Source organism: Mya arenaria, chromosome 1, assembly GCF_026914265.1.
Source record: "Mya arenaria isolate MELC-2E11 chromosome 1, ASM2691426v1".
Lineage (NCBI taxonomy): Eukaryota > Metazoa > Mollusca > Bivalvia > Myida > Myidae > Mya > Mya arenaria.
Window position 1 is genome coordinate 55,853,801 of NC_069122.1, and position 27,056 is coordinate 55,880,856.

Sequence of the window (27,056 nt, forward strand, 5' to 3'; positions counted from 1 at the left end):
TGCATTCAAAAAGTTCATTCATTTGAGATTTATAGTTTACGCAAAAATAATTTGTAAATCAACACATTCAATAGGTAAAGTTCGGTAGTAGATAAATACACTAAGCGATAAGGCCAAGAAAAATTAGGTTAAAAATAAAGGTTCGCAGGAAAATTTAAGAACAGTTGAGGAGCGTTGAATTTTTACATGCATTTCTCTCATGGTTTATCGTCATTCGTGTGAAAAGGACTCACAGAAGTTCTTTATTAGTCAACGCGTATTTTAAAAGGTTAACAAATAGATTTAACCTTCAGCCAATGGCATAAAAATGGTATTTTTTTTGGTTTGGTTTAATTTAGCCAAAATGATTTTTGATTGGTCAATATGTATCCAATAATGAAAATTAACCAATCAAATCATTTAAACGTGCAAACTAACCAAAAGGTAATCTACGGACAAGTTATTCAAGTTTTATCAAATTGGCTGCTGATCTTTAGCGTACGTATGAAAATATGCCATCGACTCATCATCATATAGTATCGTAATATTTATTCAAATATATCTTTAAAACAACATAATAAACATCGCATTAGATTGTAAAAAACCTTAATGATTTGTTTTTCTTGGCCTTATCTCCTGAACTAGTTTGTTAAGGGTAAACATCGCTAATGGTGCAGTGTCACCTCTTAAAACATAGGGTAAACATTGAGGACAAGTAAAGGTAAATAACGGATAGAATGAATCAATTCTAACGAGCTACTCTAACTGGGTGGGTAAAAAGGGTCTTTGTATGTTATACTTTCACTCTATTTGATCAAATTTACGCACAGTTTTTTTTTTTTCATTTAAGATGAAAGTGAACGTTTTTTTTGGTACGAAGTTTTTTGGATTCTACAATGTCAAGAATTTTAATCAAGTTGGGTATGTCCGTATTAACTCTGACTGGTTTAAACCCAAAGGCCAGCAGCATGTATATATACAGCCATGATACACCTAAACAGTAGGACAAATAACAAAAATTTCATTAACCCGTTCTATACTAAAATACAAATAAAATGACATCCAACCCACAGGATCCAATTTCTCAAAATATCTTAAGTCTTATTAACAGGATAAAGCTAAGTGCACTATTTTTATATATCATTATATTTAAGTATAGTTGTGTAATGTTTACAGACTGAAGAGGAAAGTATTCTTATGAAAATCACAAAAAGCTCCTTTTTATTTAGTAAACTCCAGATGACGTAAGAAATGTGAGCTTCTTAAACTAGTTCCTCTTAAGAAGTTTTGAGAAATTTGGGCTTTATAGTGCATTGTCTGTACGTATTCCCTACTCAGTGTGCAAGTATACTTACTTCCTGTGTCTGAGTTGTCTTTAAAGCCAAGATTTTCTCAGATTTACATAAACAAAATTTCTATTTATACATATTTATTAAACGTTGTTTTTTAAAGAAATATTTAAGCATTGCATGCGAAAAATGGGATCAATCCCTAATTGGCATTTCGTGAAAATAAGTTAAAGGAAACTTCTCAGGAGAAAATTTTCTTATGGTCATGAAATCTTTAAAAAAATGGTATGTTTTAAATTTTATAAAATGAAAAATGGAACACTTATTGGAACATGTATACACACGCGTCGATGTTCAAACTGTACATGGTCATTTGTGTAACAGACTGCACAAATTGCTATGTGCACCTGTCGGGGTTCGAACCCACGACCTCTCGCTCTGCAGGCGGACACTCTACCGAGTCGCTATAAAAACTAGCTCTATAGCGAGACAGTATAAGTGCCGGTATATACATTGTATACCCGGTTACATTTGTCCACGCCAGTTTTGAACATCCATTCATGCCGAATAGCAGTCCGCATGCATCATTTGATTAAACATTTACTAGTTCCAATGCATATTTCGGCCAAACAAACTAGTGCATTTATTTAGTCTGTACTCGAATGCCTGAAATATCAAGGTCATTGCTTACCTGAGATGTTCAAACTCTATAGCTATCTGGTCAACCCCTGCTTCGAATGGCCATAAATGCGGGTACTGCGACTGGTGCTTCTTTGGCTGTATGCTGATGTCTGCACTGCCGCTGTAAAGAAGGTGTAATATAATACATGTGTACTCTAAATATACATTATATATCGACAACTGTCAAGAAAATATTATTGCAATGGTAAATGCATACCCAACCCGTCGTATTGAAGTCTAGTGTGAATGTGACAACGTAAGCTGTAGATGTGAGAATTCAACAGTATCATGGACATTCCTTAAACCGGCATAAATTGGAAATGTAAGGTTTGCCATCAAACTTATATATTTATTGTGACACGAACGTGCCCTTTCATCTGAAATATAGTTTTTCACGTAAGGATATGTATTCATTCTCCCACTTTTCATTGAGTAAATTTGCTGAAGTTACGCTGTTTGAAAACGGGTTCCATGCATATGACGTCATCATTCAAACTGTAACACCACATTAAGGCAGATCATTAAACTATTTTGCCCGCTGTAATACCTTATGATGAAATGCAGGCCAACTACAGGATCCCCCTGACGGATGATATTTGTGTCGAAGATGTACCGTTCCTTCCTGATGCTCATCTCCATCAGCTTCTTAAGTTTCGAACTCATGTCCTTGAAGAACGGGTGTCCGTCGATGAATTCTCGAATCTCCGCATATTTTGCCTCTTGTTCGGCCTGAAATAGTGGAATGTAACCTCAAAATGTAAGTCACAATAGTTGAGTGAAGCCTTCCAAAGAGAAACAAATAATAAAAAGATAATAACTGAAGCGACTCTGATAAATCAAAACTAAACGATGTGAACAGAAGTTCTATAGTTTCATAAATGTGTCAACGGTTATTTGGTTATTGGAAACATTCAACAAACTGCGTCTATTTGGCAAGATTGCCATTCGATGGACGTTTTCAATATTCAACTTAAGTTAATCTTATGGCTATTCATCATTGACTTCCTACGGACAATTGTGAGCATATAAGCATGCCTTATGAACATTAGAATACAACCTATATTTTCAGCCAATGAAATTGCAGATAGGCATTAATTAAGTACTACGCTAAATCATTAAAATAATCATTGTTCGCGGCTGTTTAAAGGTCCGCCCACTGCCACTCATCCGATACACAACCCCTGCGTCAGATTTTGCGGTCGGGCATGTCCGTATTAAATCTGACTGGTTTAAACCCAAGGTTGTATTCTGAGTCAGTAAGATGACATGGATTAATACCTTAATGATTAAGAATGGGCGGAGTGGGCTGAGCGAAATGTAATTCATGTCATCTTACTAAACAGTTTATCAGTTTTAACTTTAATTCCTGATCTATGACCATCAGATCGGTATCCTAGCCAGAGACTAATGCGTATCCATGGCAATTGCTTGCATTTTTAATCAGAGGTCAGGGCTTAACTTGTTTCCTACCTTAAGTGATCGGTCAAACAATTCCTGATCGATGACCATAAGGTCAGTGTCTTCGTCAGTGACCACGGTGGCGTTGCGGAAACTAGCCGAATCCACTAGAGCTACCTCGCCGAACGATCCGCCTTGACCTGAAACGTAACGGTCGATATGTTTGAAGGCAATAACGTGACTGGTTAAAGGTTAATTGAGAAATTCAAACCACTTGTGACTACTATTTGAACAGCTCAATATAAATATTGCAAAACTTGACTTTTATCAAAGGTACCATATTTCTTAGTCGTGTGGGTTTATTATATCTAGCGCGCTTCATGGAATTTGCTCGCGTGCCCTACTGCGTTCATACAGCATAAATGCAAGAAAACATGTTAACAATCCTTAGCAATTGCATTTCAACAGATATTCCGTGGCTATTTAAATATACAACAACCCTAAACTATAAATATTTGAATGTTGATCAACATATTCTAGGATCCTAGAAAAATCCGAGTCATTACGATTTAGCGATATTGGTAAGACTATAGACTAAACGTGAGTCTATAAATGGCATACCGTATTTCACTATGAATTTCCCAAACTTGTTTCTGTCAATCGGTGCCAGTAACTTGATCGGCTGCTTCAACAATGTGGACGCCTCCTCTTCCTGCTCCTCTGCTCCAGTCGCTCCCTTCTCTCGCCCCTCCACCCCTCCCGCTTGCGACACTTCCGGAAGTTCACCTGAGTTAACAGAACCATGTTCCATACCGCTCAGTACAGATTCCTCTGACTCCGGGGCTTTTGGAGGCTTTTTGGCCCTTTTTTTATTCGCAGCGGACCGGCGCTCCATTATATCCTCAGAACCCTCACCCGTCAGTTTCGAATCTATGTAGACCGAAACAGACCCGCGAAGTATTATGTAGAAACTGAAGTGGTATTGAAAGCAGTGTTTAGCAAAAAAATAAAGATAATAAAAAAACTATTTCCAAACCGTGTAACGATGAGTATTTTTATTTTATTCTCTTGATACACGTAATTATGAAAAATGAATACAGAAATTTAAAAAATAGTTCTCAAAGCTATCTGCGAACCAGTAAATCTTAATGTTATAATTCCATATAAGCGTTATGATTTATTCATGTAAAATATCTATTTTCTGCCCTGCACCACCTAAAGCTAATACATCGGCAAATATCTGCATAAGGCTCAAGACCACAGTTATCTGCCCCCCGTTGACCAAGATCCGGATGTGAATACAGAAACAAAGAGTGCTTGTGTTCAAGTATCAATATTTTATTAAAATTGAATGAAAAAGAAGCAAAAAATGTTCTTTTTGCAGAGAACTTGACTGAAGTTGACACTCTATTGCAGAAATTGATAGTTTTCAATGTAAATATTGGAAAAATCATAGCTTGTGGAAGTCTGAAAATTAGTTGTTTGTAGCCGATTGACTCCCTGGCGGAAGGGTTATGTATTTGAACTCAATTTTGACAGTCGGGTCAATGGTTAACATGGTGTTTTCTTGTGATTATATTTTGTGTCTTGAATTGTTCTAGAGATGCCATGTCCTTGTTTTTCAATTGGGGTGTGTATAAAGTCAAAAGCCAGGTTAGTGTCTATATGAAACATATAGTAAAAATAACTGTGGTCTCACGCCTGATATAGAGGAAGCTTTTGGAGGGGTGGCCTATTTTAAATTGTTATAAATTCTTAATTTATACAGCTATCTGGTTGAAATTTGGCCAGTTGACAGTGCTTAGCCATAGAATATTGGTGTTTGAGTATGAAATGTGAAAATCTTATATTACATAATATAAATTAATAATATATAATTTTCTTATATATTTTTGACATTTTTAAAAAAAACTACTTTCACTTTCAATTTAATGTTTGGAAATAGTTCCAAATGATGGTAACTAATGAATGAAAGCCTCACTTTCAATTCCAAAGTATAAATGGAGGGATTTTTTTAACATAGGAAGCAGACCCAGGAGGAACTGTCTGTTGAAGACCCCCCCCCCCCACCAAGCTGCCCACCAGAGGCCAAGCTGTATTTGGTGTTTGCCAACATGCTGTAATTTGTAAGTACTTCAAGATAATATATTAGAAAATGGTATCCAAACTGAAGTACAAAGTGAGACAGTTTGGTCATAAAAGCCCATTGAGACTGTTTGTTCCATTCCTAAATGAATTTCTTTCATGTTGTCAATCATTTCTGGTGTGGCTTTAATAATAATATTATTTTCTAATGAAACTGCTGACTTGTATCAGTCTTTGGTCTGTATTGTGCATCTATTCACACATTTTGTTTGCTCTTTTAAGCAAACATTACAATAATTGCAAATTCTATAAGCAATTAAACAAAACTTACTGCACATAGGATGCAGAATGATGTTTTATTTAGTGTGCATATGATTTTCAGCTTATGGACAAGAAAACATATACTTTAACAATCACAGCAACACAATGAGATCCCAATTTTAAGAAATAATGCCACCTTTCATTAATTCATTAATTCATTCTATCAATCATTCATATATATTCATTAATTCATTCATTTATTCAATTTATTCATTGAAAAACTTGACATTTCTCAAGGCAAAATAAATAAAAAGTGAGCAGCTTTCATAAAGAATAGAGCCTTTTCCCTTAATGCATTAAAAAACACAACCTTAATACAGTATAAATGTTTTAAAAACCCAAATTTATTGCTTATTTTAATAGCCAGCCTGGTTGCTGTAGCCACAGAGGAATTTTCAAGGACAAGAACCAGTGCTGGTAAAACTGTGGTCTCTGTGGTTTTCCATACCGGCTCTCGGCAAGGATTTTCAAGAAAGGAATACCATCTCCAAGTAAGAAGAAATTCTAAGCATGTCTGGTTTGAATGCTTGCAAAATGCATCTGGGTACTCAATAAGATGAGGTTTACCTTTGAGTTGTTAAAAACTGATTGCAAAATGTCCAAAAGACTATATATTCTATTAAATTTGTCCTGAAAATCTTTGAATTCATGAACTTTTCTGCATATTTATCACATTTATGACTATATTAAAGGTTGTGTATGCCTCAAATGAGTGTTTACAGGCCTTTTTCAAACTTTAACAGTAGTGGCAGATAGTTTTATTTGTGTAAAACATTGCTTTTGTGTCTTGCTTGCAGATCATGATGTGCCAATAAGCTCCAGTTAGCTGCGGCCTTTTCCCCAGGCGGTAGTCCTGCAATCTGAATCCAGGAGATGCAGCTCTGAATCCAATATTTCAGAAGAATGAAGATGTTAGTCAACTCTGTAGTGCTTGTTTGTGTGTAAATGATTCCAATGAGTGAGATTTATAGCAAATCAGGTGTAAATAAGCATCTTATAGACAATAGTGAAGTGCTGTACTCTGAATTTAATGCCAAATCTAGCCTTCAAAACAGATTCTTAAAGTAAATTTTTTTTAAAAATGGGCATAATAATGCTATCTCTGCATTTTCTACATCATGTAGCCACCTCATACATGAAAACACTAGCAGTTGTCATGAATCTTTAAGTTTTGGTGTGTTTTTTGCCATTTCCTTTGTTGCGCCATTTGTCCCGGAAGCCAACAATTTGGCATATAGTGTTGTTTAGACTGTCTATTAACACATTATCACTAAATTTCTTGTGTTAAACTGAACAGTTCTGTTACCTTTGTATATAAGTGGACCAGAAAAGCAAAATTTTGACAAGTTGAGGCATTTCAGTTGGGCTCTATGTCATTTTTTATATAAAACACTAAGCCGATGAAGTGGAAAAACCTTATTTTGCTTAGAAAAATCTTAAAAGAGTAGGCAGGCCAGTTTTGTGGTGCTGTTCTATAGACACCATTAAAAGCTACAAGGAAAACTTAACTTGGTCAAATTATTCCAATGCATAAGGAAATAATGGCTCTTCAAAGGTTTGCGGCTTAACATTTGAGGGAAATGGCTGTTTCTGCTTTTTATGAAAATACCACAGGTGCTAATACTTGTCTCATTCATTTAGTGTTTGATATATCATTGCCAAACTTTCAGTATGTGTTGCATATAGCCTGAAGCTGAACTATAGGAGTTTTGAAGTCTGTTTCTGAAAAAATGTTGCTTAAATAGGCTCAAGACCACAGTTATCTGCCCCCCGTTGACCAAGATCCGGATGTGAATACAGAAACAAAGAGTGCTTGTGTTCAAGTATCAATATTTTATTAAAATTGAATGAAAAAGAAGCAAAAAATGTTCTTTTTGCAGAGAACTTGACTGAAGTTGACACTCTATTGCAGAAATTGATAGTTTTCAATGTAAATATTGGAAAAATCATAGCTTGTGGAAGTCTGAAAATTAGTTGTTTGTAGCCGATTGACTCCCTGGCGGAAGGGTTATGTATTTGAACTCAATTTTGACAGTCGGGTCAATGGTTAACATGGTGTTTTCTTGTGATTATATTTTGTGTCTTGAATTGTTCTAGAGATGCCATGTCCTTGTTTTTCAATTGGGGTGTGTATAAAGTCAAAAGCCAGGTTAGTGTCTATATGAAACATATAGTAAAAATAACTGTGGTCTCACGCCATAAATCGTAACACATCGCGCTTGACATCGGGCGAAATCGTCCTTTCCGAAAGTTACTAAATTTATTACTATAAACACTATATCAAAGCTGTTTGTTTAAATTGTTTGGGTATTTTTTCTTTTCTTTCGAATCCTTTTGTATTTACAATAAATGAATAAAGGTCGGGTTAACTAAACAATCATGAATTTCTATTCTTAATTAACTATCTACTTATTTCACATTGCGTGTACATGTAATATTAACATACGTATTACAAATCAATTTGTTATCTAAACAAAACCTTATAATGCTATAAATATTAATAAAATATGAAACCGTATTCAAGGATGAAATAAAACTTTGTGTGCGTGCAAAAACCCATTCTTTTGTTATTTTTCAATTAAACAATGTGAGAACAGTGTCGGTAATCGCATTCCATAATGTACAGTGTGCATTGTCAAGCAACCACGTTCTTACCAAATAGAAAACTCATTTGTTATAAAGGTGTTATTTGACTCGACAATAAAACACAAGTTAATCACAAATGCTGTGAACAAAAATGAACAGTGAGTTCTTGTGGCTACTCCAAATCTAGCTCATACATGTATATGTAAATGTAAAAAGAAACGAAAACTGGCCTAAACTCGTTTGTTTTAATTAAAGAAATAACAGACTTACATCGAAAAGCTTTTTGGAATAAAACTGTTTGGTTTCGTCATTTTTTTTTTGAACGAGAAGTGTATTCAAAACATCCACAAAATTTCTATCTGTCTTTTTTGTATTATTTAACATATACTGCCAACAGTTTTGAAAGCTATAACAATTCTCATGACAAGATTTACAGAGAAAAGTTTAATTAGATTTGGAGTAGTCACAAAATACATGGCGCCCAACCAAACGTGAATTTCCAAACTTACCCGAGATCTCCGTTACATATACTATATTCAAATGCACATTTTCAATCAAAATACTGGCATGCAATGTTACATAAGCTCACAATCAGCGATTTAAGGTACAGACGCAACATAACGTATTGGCAATATTCTATACTTTTTAGGGGGGCTTGTCTGACGATCTTCTCAGAAATTTACCGAAACAGTTGTTATAACTAATCGGCTGATTTATCTTTCTATTTCATTACAATCGTAACAACTCGGTCACCTCCGGCAAGCTTCGAGATGGACAATTATGTTGAATATTGGCCGAGGTGTTCCGATTGATTTTATCAGACACGGAGACGAACGTCAGTTTCCGACAGTAACTCGAATATTGCCTATCAGTTATAGCGTTCTTCCTCCATAACATGCATTTGTCACAAACATATACGCTTATTATTATTGTGTCCTCAAACACAAGCACAATTCTCATGCCTAGCACTGTTATACTATACCTGAAGTCATCAAAGTAACTGAATTGTTTAGAAAGAAAGCACTAATGCACAATTTCAAATGCACGTAAAAGTTATATTTTACAAAAAAAAATGAACTACAGGAAACCAATCCCGAAGGCAACAAAAATGTAACACAAGCCTTTTTTAATGATGTTGACAAAACATGTAGTTCTAATGTTTGCAATATAACTAAAAACATTTTAAAATTACTATATCACCATCAAAATGTATTCATACTGGTGTAAAACTATTGTATTGTTCTGTTTAAGACTATATCTCGTTATTTTACATAATGAATATGAATTAAACAAACTTAATTATCAAAACGTTTACACAAATACTTCGGGTACTCACCTGTCCCCTCTTTCTCCTTGACGTATGATGACGTCATCTTGGTACGTGCTAACGTGAGCGCAGTTCTTAACAATATCCACGAGAACCGCTGAAATAGGACAACATGACGGTTTAGAAGAACAGGTTAATCGATGCATGTTTGATAAAAGAATAATACCTAAAGACTAAAACGTGTCCTTATTTATTTGGACGTGATTTTGTTTTTGCAGGAAATTATGAAACCTCAAGTGCTTCTTGGCGGCGTAATGTTATTTTTACCGCCATTAAATCCTTTAGCGTTTAAAGCTTATTTCGAGACTTGTCCTCATTTACATGTAACAGCGAGACTGCATTTGTGAGAGGAATGTTATCAAGTTATTCCATTAACAGAATTAGCTGCAACATCTAAACACAACATTGTAAGAGCTCGTTAGATGAAAATCTATTGCTTGTATGGAGACCGTACGAGGACATTGATAAATGCTAAAGGGACGTATCCACAGATTATTTACGGTGTTCAAATTGAGTTTCTTTACCTACTTGAACAAACACCAAATAGGCATTTGCGTTTACTTATTTGAACAGAATTTCGTAAATACATGGCTTAAGTCATTCAATTTTCAAAAGCGTAACTAGCGCATCTCGGCATAGTCAAGTACTTTCTAACATATTTCAAAGTAATCATTAACATTAGAGATCTTATTTAAACTTGTGATGGTGTGTTGTCACATCTACAAGCACGTTGTTCAAATATCCCATTTAATTATTGCTTTCGATGTGAGACCTTACAAAACATGGACGGCTCCCTTTAAACTGATCAGGTTATTGAATACAGCTATTACAGTGATGCACCATCGGATGCATTCATTGATGTACTTTAAGCTGCATTCTCACAGATTGAACGTTTTGACATTTTTTTTATATATATCGTCCTGGAATGAGCTAGTTTATGCGAAAAAGCATGGAAACCAGTGATATCAGACTGCTGACAAAAGCAAATCAGTTCAATAAGGTCAAAAATTGAGGTTGTATTGATTTTTCTTAAACCGTAAGTAACGCTTTCTGTCATAAAACATACATTTTCAAACGGAAATATGACAATCTGCGATCGATCTGATCTTTAGTCAGCAGTCTTATATCACCACCGGTTTGCAGATATTTAACCAAAAATTGGCTCATTCCGAGACAAAAATAAAGTAAAAAAAGTTTTCAGAACGGTAAATCTTTGAGAGTGCAGCTTTAACGCTACTTAATTTCTGTCGAATAAACGCAATCAATGAGAATTAATATATTGACATTTAAGGATTTAAGTAAGAAAGATTTATTTTGTGTATTATATATCTGCATTCATAGCTTGCATATATAAAGGAAAACATGATTGGGTTTGAATGGATGTACATGATTTGTTGTCACCTCTGATTTCCGATACTTGAAGCCTCTTAAATAACTTCACACAAAAGCCTATAGTTCATTCAGAAATGAAGAAGTTTACACTAATGCTTTAAATTCTATATGAAAATGCAGAAGTTTCCTATCTCTGATCTTAATTATTGACTATTGAAACCCATTCCCTTTCATGATATAAACACGTCATTATGTACGAAGAGTTGACACTGTTTACTTATCCCGGGGACATCAAGTCCTCATTGGAGATAAATTAATTTCAGTTATCGCAAGAAACCCTCACGCAGATAGGTAATTTAACACCCTGTATTGAGAATAATTTGGTATCCAAACAAAAGCTACCCGTCTCTTCTATTAAAGATTAAAAGCTATATCAGTCAGTCTTTATAGTGCCATTGTATCTGTCTTATGTAAAGATGAGACTTTCTCGCGACGACCCGCGCCTGATAGCAGATTAGTTTACAAGTCTTTACAAATAAAGCTACCAAAATCCTCTGACATCGTTTATTATTCAAAGAAGATGTTTGCTTATAACAATGAGTTCAAACTATTGATAAACACGATATATAGAATTATGTCGGACATGCGCCCTGACCACGCCCACTTTCCTCCCATGTCATTATAACATTTGTCTTGAATTTATACCATTGCTGCTTTCCTCCTAAGTTTGATTCATTGAACGCAATGCCATTTTTACTAAAACGTTCCGAAACTCAAGTAGGAATCATAAACATAATTCGTTTATGGACTGGTTAACCTTTTGTTATTTTAAACGTAAGTGTGATACATCGAGCTGAACCCCACTGATGCGCATTTGTTTTAAAAACTTATAAGAAGGGGTCATAATGAAAAAGATTTCCCCGTTGCAATACCTACTGAATATATTTGGAACGGTAACCGTTTGTTTCGTTTTATTCTTTTCTTACTCGTAAAAACGGAAAAAATAATGGCTTCGTTTTTATTCAGTGAAAAGAAAGCAGAACGATTTAAGTTTATTAATGTTTAAACCTTTATATTTACTTCTTATATGGTACAGGGATGGCGTGGATTTCCCTCATCGCTATTGCTTCGATTCGCTTTACTTTATTTCCTTGAATATTAACAGTAAACTTTCGATTTGAAAAGAAACTAAATTTGTTGAAAACAAAATCAGTGGTACCGAGAAAGTATATGTCTTCCTCACTGCAAAGGAAACAGTTTGCAATTGTTGAAGTTTCAGTGTGGTTTTGATTTACTCATTGACGTTGAAAGTGTGTGCCTTCGTTTTCCTCGCATAAACTGTAACAGGGTGTCTATGTTATCCTTATTGGAATGTCTTTATGGTATTTAAACAGGGTTTTTTTCCTGCTTGAAATTGTTACAGTGTACCATTGTAACATATTGAAATAAGAGCAACGTGCTTTTGTCTTTCTCATTGTATGGTTAAAGAGTGCCTTTGATTTCCTATGAAATGGAAACCATGTGCATTTATTTGCTTTATTGAAACTTAAAATGTATGCCTTTGTTTTTTTCTCATTTAAATTGAAACTTTGTGCCTTTGTTTATCTCATTTAAATTGAAACTGTGTGCCTTTGTTTTCCTCATTTAAATTGAAACTGTGTGCCTTTGTTTTTCTCATTTAAATTGAAACTGTGTGCCTTTGTTTTCCTCATTTAAATTGAAACTGTGTGCCTTTGTTTTTCTCATTTAAATGGAAACTGTGTGCCTTTGTTTATCTCATTGAAATTGAAACTGTGTGCCTTTGTTTTCCTCATTTAAATGGAAACTGTGTGCCTTTGTTTATCTCATTCAAATTGAAACTGTGTGCCTTTGTTTTCCTCATTTAAATTGAAACTGTGTGCCTTTGTTTTCCTCATTTAAATTGAAACTGTGTGCCTTTGTTTTCCTCATTTAAATTGAAACTGTGTGCCTTTGTTTATCTCATTTAAATTGAAACTGTGTGCTTTTGTTTTCCTCATTTAAATTGAAACTGTGTGCCTTTGTTTTCCTCATTAAAATTGAAACTGTGTGCCTTTGTTTATCTCATTTAAATTGAAACTGTGTGCCTTTGTTTATCTCATTTAAATGGAAACTGTGTGCCTTTGTTTATCTCATTTAAATTGAAACTGTGTGCCTTTGTTTATCTCATTTAAATTGAAACTGTGTGCTTTTGTTTTCCTCATTTAAATTGAAACTGTGTGCCTTTGTTTTCCTCATTAAAATTGAAACTGTGTGCCTTTGTTTTTCTCATTTAAATGGAAACTGTGTGCCTTTGTTTTTCTCATTTAAATGGAAACTGTGTGCCTTTGTTTTTCGCATTTAAATGGAAACTGTGTGCTTTTGTTTTCATTCTTTAAATGGAAACATTGTGCCTTTGTTTTTCTCATTTAAATTGAAACTGTGTGCTTTTGTTTTCATTCTTTAAATGGAAACTGTGTGCCTTTGTTTTCCTCATTTAAATAGAAACAGTGTTTCTTTTTTTTTAACATTGAGTTGGAAACAGTGTGCCTTTGTTATTATATTAAAATTGAAATAGTTTGCCTTTGTTTTCAAAACGAAATCATTGTTCCTTTGTTTCTATCATTGAAATGGAAACAGTGTACCTTTGTTTTCCTCATTAAAAAATAGAAATAGTGTTCCTTTGTTTTTATCATTAAATTATAAACAGTGTGCCTTTGTTTTCCTCAATGAGATTGAAACGATGTGCCTTTGTTTTCATCATTGAAATTGAAACAGTGTGCCTTTTCCATATCAAAATTGAAACCGTGAGCCTTTATTTTTATCATTAACACTGTTTTTGTTTTCACCATTGAAATGGAAACTTTGTGCCTTTGTTTTCCTTATTGAAACTGAAACTGTGTGCCTTTGTTTTCCTCATAAAAATCGAAACAGTGTCCCTTTGTTTTCGTCATTGAAGTTGAAACAGTGTCCCCTGGTTTTCCTCATTGAAATTGAAACAGTGTGCCTTTGTTATCATCATTGAAATTGAAACAGTGTTCCTTTGTTTTCCTCATTGAAACTGAAACAGTGTGCATTTGTTTTTCTCATTGAAATGGAAACTGGGTGCCTTTGTTTATCTCATTAAAATTGAAACAGTGTGTCTTTGAAAAGGAAACCAAGTGACTTTGTTTTCCTTATTAAAGTTGAAGCACTGTGTCTTTGTTTTCCTCATTGAAATCAAAACAGTGTGCCATTGTTTTCCTCATTGAAATCAAAACAGTGTGCCATTGTTTTCCTCATTGAAATCAAAACAGTGTGCCTTTGTTTTCCGTGTTAAAATAATAACAGTGTGCCGTTGTTTTCTTCATTGAAATGGAAACTATGTGCCTTTGTTTTCCAAATTGTAATAGAAGCAGTGTACCTTTTTTCTTCATTGAAATGGAACCCTGTGCCTTTGTTTTCCTTATAGAAAAGGAAACCATGTGACTTTATTTTCCTTATTAAAGTTGAAGCAGTGTGCCTTTATTTTCCTCAATGATATCAAAATAGTGTGCCTTTGTATTCCTCATTGAAATCTAAACAGTGTGCCATTGTTTTCCTCATTGAAATTGAAATTGTGCCTTTGTTTTCTTCATTGTTTTTTAAACAGTGCGCCTTCGTTGTTTGCATTATATGGAAACAGTGTGCCATTGTTTTCATCTTTAAAATGGAAATTGTGTGCCATTGTTTTCTACATTAAATTTGAAACAGTCTGCCTTTTTTACGTGTTGTATGGAAACAGTATTACATGGTTTTCCTTACTGAAATCGAAGAAGTGTGCCTTTGTTTTTCTCATTGGAATGGATAACAATACAAAAAATTGGAAACCTAAGCTTAGTTTTCATTTAAAACGATTATTGTTAATAATTTCAAACTGTTTTTGATAAACAAAACAAATGTTGTCCGGTTAGCGCACACTCGTGACCTAAATGACCCAGGTTCAATTCCCGCCCTGGGTATATATGAGTTTGGTTAGAAGTCTTCAAGCCGCACAAGTGGGTTTCTTCCAGGTACCCCGGTTTCACCCACAGCACACGATTACACTTTCGCGCAACATCGTGCCAACGGGAGTGACTAAGTATAAGATATTATAACACTCTTCACAATCGTTGTAAAATATATAATGTTTATACAAAACACGAAACAAATAGCTCACCTTTTCATAATAAAATCCAAAATTTACTAATAATAAAAACTATAAAAATATTTTTTCTTCTTCTTTTAAAAAGCATAACCCATGCGATTAACACTTAAAAACACTGTTGACTTTTAACTGGATGCACAATTTACATGGTAGGAACTTAGGACCCCTGGGCTTTTCAGACGATCGGTCTAGTAAATTGAAAGATTATAGCATATTTCACTATAGGCATATCTCAAATGTAAATAAACAGAACTTGGGTTTAACAACTTTTAAACAACCTCATTGACAGGACCTGATAGTAGAATGAATATTTCCTTAAATCCTAATTCATATCTCTAACGTGTTACTCTTAAAGTGAATGCTAACCGGGAGCGCTTACCGCCGCTAAGATTACAAGATTTAATTTCTCACTTAAATCAAATTTGTTATTAATGCATTTGCATTTGAAGTCTATTAAGTATATTAAAGGGTTTCGCGTTACGCTTTTCACAAGTAGTAGGATATCTATTTAAGATTACTTAACAAAACGTGTTTTTTTTCTTAACAAAACACTGTAATGAAATATAATTCCTTATTTCAAGTGCGGCTTAAGGATATATCACTTTACTCAATTTATGTCATGAATGTCCTTAGAGACACAGACCAGACTAAGACCAGCTCTGTCTTCATTTAACGCTTACAATTGCTCGTGCTGTCGTGTGTTGTATCCCTGTTGCATCGTAGCGTAAACAATGCAACTGGGAAACCAGATTGCAAACGTTAAAACGGACACCTTAAGTTAATCTTAATTGAATCGTCAGGGCTGTGTTGGATATTTTAATTCCATCAACTCGTGAAGAGTCTTACGTTCATGTTTTGGCCGTATTAATCGAGAGTGAAGGTTATGAAAATGAGTTTTAAATCGTTTGAACAACAAAAGGGTCTAATACGTAATATATACTAATATGTAAGTGGTCAACATAGTTTTGTCTAATAAAAAGGCAGCATACTTAGAATTTGTCAATACGTTTATTTCAGTAAATCTGCAGTCAACCGCCATTGATTAATATCAGGTGAACCGGTTGAAAAACCGGCTCACTCGGTGGCTACTTTCACAATGGTATGTAGACCACTAAGAAGTTAAAGGTTGTTAGTTTGTTCTAACACAAAATATATGGTAATGTGACTGCCTCGCATCAAACCATTTGTGTGTGTAAGTTCATACTAACAACCTTTAACAATTACTTAATATTGCACCATCAGTAATGCTCACTAAGTGAAGAATCCGTTTGAAGCGCGTTACTATAACGTCATGTTTATTTCCCCATACACATACTTTCTTTAGGACGCATGTCCATCATGACGGGATGTTAAGAAAGATTTAGTGATTTAGTAACAGCCAATAATATGAAGAGAAAATTATTTAAGGATTTCTCTAAAATTAATAAACGGATTTAGTAAATTTCGCATTGATGTACCGCGGCTGTGATATTCAATTTCTATCATAGATTATTATCAGATTATTTACAGTGCCAACTACATATGATGTCGATGTTTTATAGTCAGTAGCGCGCACATCTTCCATTAGACACTATTCATTTATGGCGACACGTCTAAAGCTAGTAATAAATTTTATCACAAATAAATAATGACGTTATTTCATGATTGCCACATCATTTATGATATCAGAAACATAAATTATATTATTTTAACTCAATACAATAAATCAAACGTAAAATGTGGATATCAAAATTACAAATTATATTTAATTGACTTATTGCTGTAAAACAAACACTTACAAGTACTTACTAGTTGAATATACGATGGCAATAAACACCAAATTCTGTATTCCTGCAGTCTCAAGTATCCTAATATCAGTTTAAAAACCTGATTTGTCCGTATGTTCAGTTGTTCAATAATCAGGAGAAAGAACGCTTATAGGTAGATTATGTAAATTGTTATTTAATGCAGCCAAAGTTTATTCAAAAATTCTGACTTCCCTCAAAATCAATCCTTACTTATGCGTTAAATCCCCTGCAATTTAAGCACATGTCCTGACTACCAGTCCTGCTTGATGCAACTTACTATCGCTTTTAAATAAAATCTAATTGCATTATCTGTCGAGATGAATTTCCCATTAGAGTACGTCGATAAATCATATATTTGGTCTCGCGTTGGGCTGTACAATAGCTTCCCATTCATTCAATCAATGAACGTTACAGAAAATTAATTGAAATTTGAAAATATTATCCAATTTCGAGCACTGGTTTATTGCCGCTCTTTGTATTTTCTTTTATTGTGATGGGACATTAAAATCAAAAGTGTGTTTTAAATGGATGTCAATATTATAGTTTACGAGCGACATTAAGAAATCAATCATATGATAAGATATTCTACTTCACTAGATAAATGTTATTGTACGGGTAATTCCTGTTGTGCTACAAAAGTGGCATTCAAGTGATAATGTTTAAAAGTCGATGCGATTTCTTAGATTTATGTGCGTGTCCGGTAAACAGCCATTTAAAATATACATTTTGACTTTAGTAAAAAGCCGATTCATTTACAATGATTGTGAAAAAAGTTATTTTTAAAATATATTTTGTGTTGTCCGGAGGAAGCGCACTTGTCCGGCTTTGAACAATCATTTTAACTAATGTACGACCAGGCCGGGAATCCATCCCTGGACCCGTCGGTTAGAAGCAAGTGCGCTAGCCACTGCGCTAGCCGGACAACCAATATGACCAAGCTTTGAATCGATCCCGGGACATGTTGATAATAGGCAAGTGCGCTAACCACTGAGATTACAGTTAAACCAATATGACAAGGCCGGGAATCGATCCCGGGACGGATTGGTGGGAAGCAAGTATGCTAACCACTGCACTAGACGGACAACCAATATGACCAGGCCGGGAATCGATCCCGGGACGGTTTGGTGGGAAGCAAGTATGCTAACCACTGCACTAGCAGGACAACCAATATGACCAGGCCGGGAATCGATCCCGGGACATGTTGGTGAGAAACAACTGCGCTAACCACTGCACTAGCAGGACCACCAATATGACCAGGCCGGGAATCGATCCTGGGACGTGTTGGTGGGAAGCAAATGTGATAACCACTGCGCTAGCCGGACAACCAATATGACCAGGCCGGGAATCGATCCCGGGACGTGTTGGTGGGAAGCAAGTGCGCTAACCACTGCGCTTGCCGGACAACCAATACGACCAGGCCGGGAAACGATCCCGGGACTTGTTGGTAATAGGCAAGTGCGCTAACCACTGCGCTAGCCGGACAATCAATACGACCAGGCCGGGATTCGATCCCGGGACGCGTTGGTGGGATACAAGTGCGCTAACCACTGCACTAACCGGACAACCAATTAGACCAGGTTTGGAATAGAACCCGGGACCCGTTGGTTAGAAGCAAGTGCGCTAACCACTGCGCTTGCCGGACAACCAATACGACCAGGCCTGGAATCGATCCCGGGACGTGTTGGTAATAGGCAAGTGCGCTAACCAGTGCACTAGCCGGACAACCAATATGGCCAGGCCGGGGATCGATCCCGGGACACGTTGGTAATAGGCAAGTGCGCTAAACACTGCACTAACCGGACAACCAATATGACCAGGCTTGGGATCTATCCCGGGACACCTTGGTAATAGGCAAGTGCGCTAACCACTGCACTAGACGGACAACCAATATTACAAGGCCGGGAATCGATCCCGAGACGCGTTGGTAATAGGCAAGTGCGCTAACCACTGCGCTAGACGGACAACCAATATGACAAGGCCGGGAATCGATCCCAGGATGCGTTTGTAATAGGCAAGTTCGCTTACCACTGCGCTTTCCGGACAACCAATATGACAAGTCTGGGAATCGATCCCGGGACGGATTGGTGGGAAGCAAGTATGCTAACCACTGCACTAGCAGGACAACCAATATGACCAGGCTTGGAATCGATCCCGGGACATGTTGGTAAGAAACAACTGCGCTAACCACTGCGCTAGCAGGACAACCAATATGACCAGGCCGGGAATCGATCCCGGGACGTGTTGGTGGGAAGCAAGTGCGCTAACCACTGCGCTTGCCGGACAACCAATACGACCAGGCCGGGAAACGATCCCGGGACTTGTTGGTAATAGGCAAGTGCGCTAACCACTGCGCTAGCCGGACAATCAATACGACCAGGCCGGGATTCGATCCCGGGACGCGTTGGTGGGATACAAGTGCGCTAACCACTGCACTAACCGGACAACCAATTAGACCAGGTTTGGAATAGAACCCGGGACCCGTTGGTTAGAAGCAAGTGCGCTAACCACTGCGCTAGCCGGACAACCAATATGACCAGGCCGGGAATCGATCCCGGGACGCGTTGGTGGGAAGCAAGTGCGCTAACCACTGCGCTTGCCGGACAACCAATACGACCAGGCTGGGAATCGATCCCAGGACACGTTGATAATAAGCAAGTGCGCTAACCACTGCGCTTGCCGGACATCCAATATGACCAGGCCGGGAATCGATCCCGGGACACGTTGGTAAGAAGCAAGTATGCTAACCACTGCACTAGCCGGACAACCAATATGACCAGGCCGGGAATCGATCCTGGGACGCGTTGGTAATTAGCAAGTGTGCTAACCACTGCGCTACCCGGATATCCAATACGACCAGGCGAATCGAGCCAATGAAACGTTGGTTAAAAGTAAGTGCGCTAACATGGCAACCATACTGTATTCGGTTTATTGACCATTCTTTAGTGTTAAATGCATTTTATTATTTGATGTTATGTTCATTTTAAAGGAATGAACGATGCAACTTAAAATAAAATATGTTTGTTAAAAAACTACAGATATAACTCCCTTAAAAAAATAGATAAATCGTTTGTACTTACCTTATATCACATTAATGAAATTACTAATTACATAGCAGAATAGTTAAGTATGTACGAAACTAAAGCGAGTCCACAATAGTTTTACTCAGCAGGATATTGTGAAACGGTTAAGGTGTCCGCCTATATCACACAACATGTCGTGGCTTCCACCCATAGCAGACGTACATTCTCATGGTATCTTGAAATAGACCTGCTTTTTGGTTTCAAAGTAGAAAACGGACTCAAGTATAATTTAAAACAGCTCATATTAAATGTTCTACGATGGCATAACTTACAAAATTAATCAAGCTTACATTTATCCAGTCTTGATAGCAGCTGGCTTCGCTTACATAACCATGGCAGTACGAATTCCGCCTCGCGGTCCTCACGTTTGAAACGAGGCTTGGATATGACCCTCAATAACTCGAGCACCGCCTCGCTCGAGGTCGACTTCATAGAACTGATTGTTGACTGTGTCTTCATCTTGAGTGGCTAGGCTGAAAGAAAAATAGTAAGAAATAACAAAGAAACTAAGAAATTTGGTTTGAGATGAGGTAGATTAGCTCAGTTAAGTGATTTATTTATTGATATATTCAAACTGTTTTGTTTTATTTATTTATCATCTGTTTAACTGATTGTTTGATTGTTTGCTTGCTTGCTTGCTTGCTTTATTAATTGATTGAATGAATGATTGGTTGAATGTTTGATTAATTGATTGATTGACTGATTAATTGACTGAGTGATTAATTGATTGATTGATTTCTTGGTCGATGGATTCAATGATTGATTGATCGTTTGATTATTTGATTATTTGACTGATTATTTGACTGATTGACTGATTGACTGATTGATTGATTGATTGATTGATTGATTGATTGATTGATTGATTGATTGATTGATTAATTGATTAATTAATTGATTGATTGATTGATTGATTGATTGATTGATTGATTGATTGATTGATTGATTGATTGATTGATTGATTGATTGATTGATTGATTGATTGATTGATTGATTGATTGATTGATTGATTGATTGATTGATTGATTGGGCAAATTGTATACAACTCGATAAGTTATCCGCGGTTATCTTCTGGTAAGTTTGCACATGGATTGGTCCATAGTCATTATATTGACCAATCAATACTCATTTCGACTTGCTTAAACCAATCCGAAGAAATTACCGGCTGTATACAAGCGCCTATATTTCAGCGGCAACTATTTTCATAATAAGATCTTCCAGCGCTTCATTATAATAGCAGTATTTTAACATTACCATCCCAAATTGTCAGCATAATGGGGCACAAACATAACTTCTACATAAATTACTAATGACCCCGTGTCAATAACATATCTCAGTCGTAAATCTTACCCTGCTAAATAGTGCTCAGGTACATCCGTAAAGTTATGGGCAGAATCTATGACGATATTTTTTATTGAAAGGCAAAAACGAGGTTACGCCTGGAAAATTACGATCTAAAGAATAACGATCTTCATTCAAACTGGCCCTGAAGTAGAACTATTTCCCGCATTATTATTTTTTGAAACAAATATAAATACAAGAAAAGTTTTAGTAACCACTGTCAGACAACTCTTGTCTCACAAGTTTACATGTCCGATTTAGAGAAAGAGGAGTTGTCTACCTTCTCGCGAATAAATGTTGACTTATTTTAAATTAAACTGAACATATACTTAGTATACATTTGCCAAAATAAATCCAGGAAAGTGTCAAAAGTTTAAATTTGTTTGACAAGATTTTGGATTAGGAAGGTTTTATTATTTTTGCGTAAACAGACGAAGGGTTAACCGAGATTAAACATCTGCTTGACATGTGAAACATTTGTTTGGCTTCGTGGCAAGATATTTAATGATCATTAATCGGTCAATAATACCCCACCCGTGTTTATTTTGGTGAGAAAATATTTATCTGTAAATTGAATAATACACGGTATATACATGTATGTCAAATTACGATTTCTCAACGTGTTTAGTTTACGGACACCAATTTAGCTTAATCAAATATTATTACATATACGAGATATAGGTGCTAGTGGTGATTTTTGTATATGCAGTGACGATAAGCATACTAATGTACTAATTATTCACCAAACAATCATTTTCTTATAAGCTAAAACATATGCAATGGTATGGACTCAAGTTGTTTCTGTAGATGCCATTAGTTATTTTGAGGTACGTCGCAATTGCTTTATTTAAAGCTAGTAAGTAAATAGCTGATGTATTCTATGATTCATGAAAGCTGCCCTCTTACTCCCAAATTAGATTTACCACAAGTAATGCAATGGTTTTTATATATCAAAAATGATGAATACATTTCGAAACAATGGTTCTTATGAAGGATACTGAGTTAAATTTGAAAGAAAGGTACAGAAAACATGGTATTTCTACCTTATGAGACGATAGTAGATCGCACTCAATCTTTTAGCACTCACCATGTATTTAATATGTTAGTGTTTTCAACTATTCAATATACAGTTACAATCTTGTTTTAAGTAATTCATACTTTCCATAAATGCATTATTTAGTAAATAGTTAAAGCTTTATCATTCAAAAAATATGTTTGTTACACATGTGTATGTATTGATTTTGAATAAGAGTGTCCAGGGCCGGGACCAATGACAATCCTGCTCCCAGGCCCGAGACATTGTTCTCCGGAGTTCCAATAGACAGACTTTTTGTAGAAAAATCCTTGAAAATTTAATCAATCAGCAGCAGTTGTTTAATCAGAAATGCGATGATAAACCGCTCACTATTTTGATGTTTCTACCAGAACTGTTTAATGTGATCGGATATTTATAAATAGATTAGCATATGCTAGTATTGACATTCGAATCCAAGAATTTCTTAAATATTTATTTATAGAAAGGTCAATATTTACAATAAGAGTCAATATTGCATTTACATTGTCCCGGAACACGGTTAAACACTACTTATTTATTTTCCTATACATTTCAGATTCAGGTTCGAATGCAATTTCTAGCGTTTTACGTATATGACAACAAAATTCAGTTCAATACCGATCGATTTAAACAATCAAAAGGTATGACACGTTTGTTCGACGAAATTTCATTGACTTTGAAGTTGGAAATCGTTTTTTGTTTCAAGGAATCCATGTTGCATGAAACCGGATGTAAGCACAGTTCTAGTACAAAGAAAATATTCATGAATTATACAGAGTGCACCCTAGACCTATCCGGGCACTCGGCATTTAGTTATAACGTACCACAACAATGAATGCTTTATTTATAATTTTGTAATAAATAATTGTATGCAACAGTATTCCACCATCCCAGAACGATACCGCCACAGTTGACAAAAATAGCATGTAGTACTTACATAAACAGTAAGTTAAACAGTAAGTTAAACAGTAAGTTTTACGTCATTCGGAACTCCTCGGACATTTACGTTTTATAACTTTTACCTTTATTACACTATAGTTATTTCCCTTTCCATGGTGAATGCTGTATGGGGTGCATGTCTCTCTTGAAATTGACCGGGCTCCTTACTTAAAGTGTAAATCCCATTTAAATAATCATTTAAATTTTTTAAGTGTCGTAACAATAATAATTTATATCACTTTTAATAATACAAATCTCATTTATAATTCCTTTCGAATTCAAATGTTGGTGTTTAAAGTTCCAATGCAATTTTTAATAGTTTTACGAGTGTATGAACATTTAAATTCAAAACGATCATCTTTATGATTCACACCCAAGATTCATGGCTGTCAAAGCAAAGCTTTCATAATTTGACAACGTACTCTTATCTTTCATTTATAAAAAAGACACCCACATTTGTGAAATGAACTTGATTTTTTGTTTATCTTGCAACGATATCCGTAAAAGGTTGTCCACCACAGAACTGTATTTTAACTCCCGCCTTTTGAGCAAATTGGTAGTTCATATTTGCTAAATTCTTACTTATATTTAGTTAACCAGTTTTGGGATACTGTAATGCATAGAAATCCCGCAGTAAAGGCAGCGTCAATATTAGCTTTTCAAAAATCATTTGAGGTGCTTCACTCGCAAATATTTCTAAGCCAATACAAAGAATATGAATACTCGAATTGACTTTAAAGTTTAAAATTGATTTTAAAATTAAAAAGGCCTATCATGTGAGCATGGCAAAACTTATTTCATGCATGGTTCCTTTTAAGAATAATTCGCTGTCAGATATTTACACATCAAACACAACAACCCCTTGCAACATGAACTGTCAATTTAAGGATATCATCTTATAATGAAGCCACTGGACGCTGGAAGATCTAACAATGAAGACGGCGGAATAACCATACATGAAGCCAATGAGCTCTGGAAGACCTTATAATGATGTCAGTTGACACCGGGAGATCTAATAATGAAGCCAATTGACGTTGAAAGTTTTAGTTACAAAGTAAATTAGCGCTGAAAGATCTCATAATGAAACCCATTGGCGCTAAAAGATATAATTATATAAGCAGTGGACGCCGAAAGATCTAAGCTAAAGCCATTGCACGCTGGATGATATTTTAATGAGGAATTGGCACTGGAAGATCTTAAGATGAAGCCATTGCGAACAATAAGATCTAACAATGAAGCCAGTTGCCGCCGGAATATATTTTAATGAAGTGAATTGGCACTCAAAGATCTTATAATATAGCCAGTGCAATCTTGAAGATCTTAAAATGAAGCCAATTGGCGCTGGGAGATTTAATAATGGAGCCAGCGGGCGCTGAAATATCTTATAATAAAGCCAATGGGCGCTGGAATTTCTAGTTATGAAGCCAGTTGACGCCGAAGGATCTAATAAAAACGCCAGTGGAATCTGGAAAATCTTAGAATGAAGCCAATTGGCGCTGGAAGATCTGATAATGAAGCCAGTGGGCGTTGAAAGATCTAATGATGAAAACAGTGGACGCCGGAAGATCTTATAATGAAGCCGATTGGCGCTTGAATATCTTATATGAACCTATTGGACGCTCTAAGTTCTAGTTATGAAGCAAGTTCACGCCGGAATATCTGATAATGAAACCAGACGGCGCTTTAAGTTCCATTTAGGAAGCCAGTTGACGCCGGAAGATCTTACTTGATGCCAGAGATCGCTTGAAGATCTTATAATGCAGCCAATACGTGCTAGAAGATATTATAATGGGCTCTAGAGCTTCTTTACACTGAACGTAGTGCATTCACCAGCGATGTTTCACTACATTTTATATTACCTTTAACATTGAAATAGTGTGTTCGTAGGAAATGTCAGAAACAAAAGTTTATATTTGACTACTTGTATCATTCATTTATGAAGGACACCCAGATTTGAAAAATGAAAATGATTTTATGTTTGCGTTACATCTATATTTGCTATAAATTCTCACAAAGAACTGTTATATATCTCCAGCCATTTGAGCAAGTTGGTAGTTCATATTTGCGAAATATGAACTAATATTTAGTTAACCAGTTTTGGGATTCTACATTGCATATAAATTCTATACTTAAAGCGGCGTCAATATTAGCTTTTAGGTGCATTCGTTTCTAAACCAATATAGGGTTCAAAGAATGCTCGAATAGTCCTTACATTTGAAAAATTTATTAAAAAGGCTTATCCTGTTATCATTGCAAAAATTATAAAATCCATGGCTAATGTGCGCACAAAACGTAAACAATGATTGTGTTTTGTTAGATATTGATGAATGGCTATGCCCGAAGTATTTATTAAACGTGTAAGAATGATTCGTAATTATAGTAAAAAAATCAAATCTGTATCGAATTCCATTATAGTAACATTACAGTTATTGATAATCAAGTGTTTTCATTTACATGGAGTTTCAAAATACCTTTACCATATAGGTTTCTTGTAAGAATAATTAACATTCAGATATGTTAGTTAAAACTTTTTTATTTTACAACGAGAGTGTAACAAGTTATTACAACATTATAAAAAAAAACTCTCGTTGGCACGATGTAACGTGTGAGAGTGTGGCCTTGTGTTGGGGGTAGGGTGGGGGATTACTCGGTGAAAACCTACATGTTCGACTTGGTAACCACTAACCAAACTCACATACGCCCAGGCTGGGAATCGAACTCGGATCGCCTAGGTCTGATACGAGTACGAAAACATTTCGCTACCCTGACAACCAAACAGAAGAAGAACGTAATTCATTCATTCTAATTTCAAACTTTACAAAAACTTGCAAATTGTCCACATGGTTAAAGGATATCCTTTCAACACGTACATAAAATACTTTTCCAGGATACCGCATGTTTCCGCATTTTACACTGCGTAGTTTAGCTGGGTCATCAGTAAAATCCAATCGGAGCACCACGGCCATATTCCATCGAAACGAGCTCGGATGTATGGCGGTGCATCAGCAGTGGTAGTTCGTAAATTAATAATAATAATATCCACGAGTGTTTTAACGTGTTATTTGTATTACCAAGTTCAAATTCGTTCCCACTAAAGTGTATTTTGAATAAATGATTAAGATGCCGACGAGTAAATCAAATGTATTACGTAAACCTTTTGCAGCGTAGATAAATGTAAAAAAATCTGACATTGTAAACCCTCCATATACACCCGAGGTAGTTTTCTATGGAAAATAGATGATGTGTTTCGCCTGTAGTAAAAGCACGACTTGAACTACTCAAGAGTGGGCGCGTGCAATCTTATAATTAAACCAGATATTATTATGTAGACATTGGGCACTGAGAGATCTTATAATAAGGCCAGTGGGCGCGTGAAGATATTATTATGTAGACATTGGGCACTAAGAGATCTTATAATAAGGCCAGTGGGCGCGTGAAGATATTATTATGTAGACATTGTGCACTGAGAGATCTTATAATAAAGCCAGTGGGCGCGTGAAGATATTATTATGTAGACATTGGGCACTGAGAGATCTTATAATAAGGCCAGTGGGCGCGTGAAGATATTATTATGTAGACATTGGGTACTGAGAGATCTTATAATAAGGCCAGTGGGCGCGTGAAGATATTATTATGTAGACACTGGGCACTAAGAGATCTTATAATAAGGCCAGTGGGCGCGTGAAGATATTATTATG

At 35.7% G+C, this 27,056-nt stretch overlaps 1 protein-coding gene and 1 long non-coding RNA gene across 11 annotated transcripts in view; one reads left to right on the top strand and one right to left on the bottom strand.

Moving 5' to 3' along the window:
* LOC128236936 (uncharacterized) overlaps window positions 1-27,056 on the bottom strand; it is a 49,807-nt gene that overhangs the window by 12,298 nt on the left and 10,453 nt on the right. For 5 of the 10 annotated variants that reach the window (XM_052952077.1, XM_052952099.1, XM_052952093.1 and 2 more), the window contains exons 2-8: window positions 20,318-20,500; window positions 9,676-9,763; window positions 9,322-9,339; window positions 3,969-4,318; window positions 3,420-3,547; window positions 2,497-2,678; window positions 1,960-2,070 (exon numbers count right to left, since the gene is read on the bottom strand). In XM_052952077.1, the coding sequence (XP_052808037.1) occupies window positions 1,960-2,070; window positions 2,497-2,678; window positions 3,420-3,547; window positions 3,969-4,318; window positions 9,322-9,339; window positions 9,676-9,763; window positions 20,318-20,486 (1,046 nt within the window). In that variant the 5' untranslated portion in view covers window positions 20,487-20,500. The other 5 variants (XM_052952150.1, XM_052952107.1, XM_052952144.1 and 2 more) reach the window with 5 other exon arrangements.
* Window positions 5,419-6,665, top strand: LOC128236991 (uncharacterized). The gene is made up of 3 exons (XR_008261472.1): window positions 5,419-5,473; window positions 6,117-6,244; window positions 6,551-6,665. It is a non-coding gene; the product is annotated as an uncharacterized LOC128236991 (long non-coding RNA).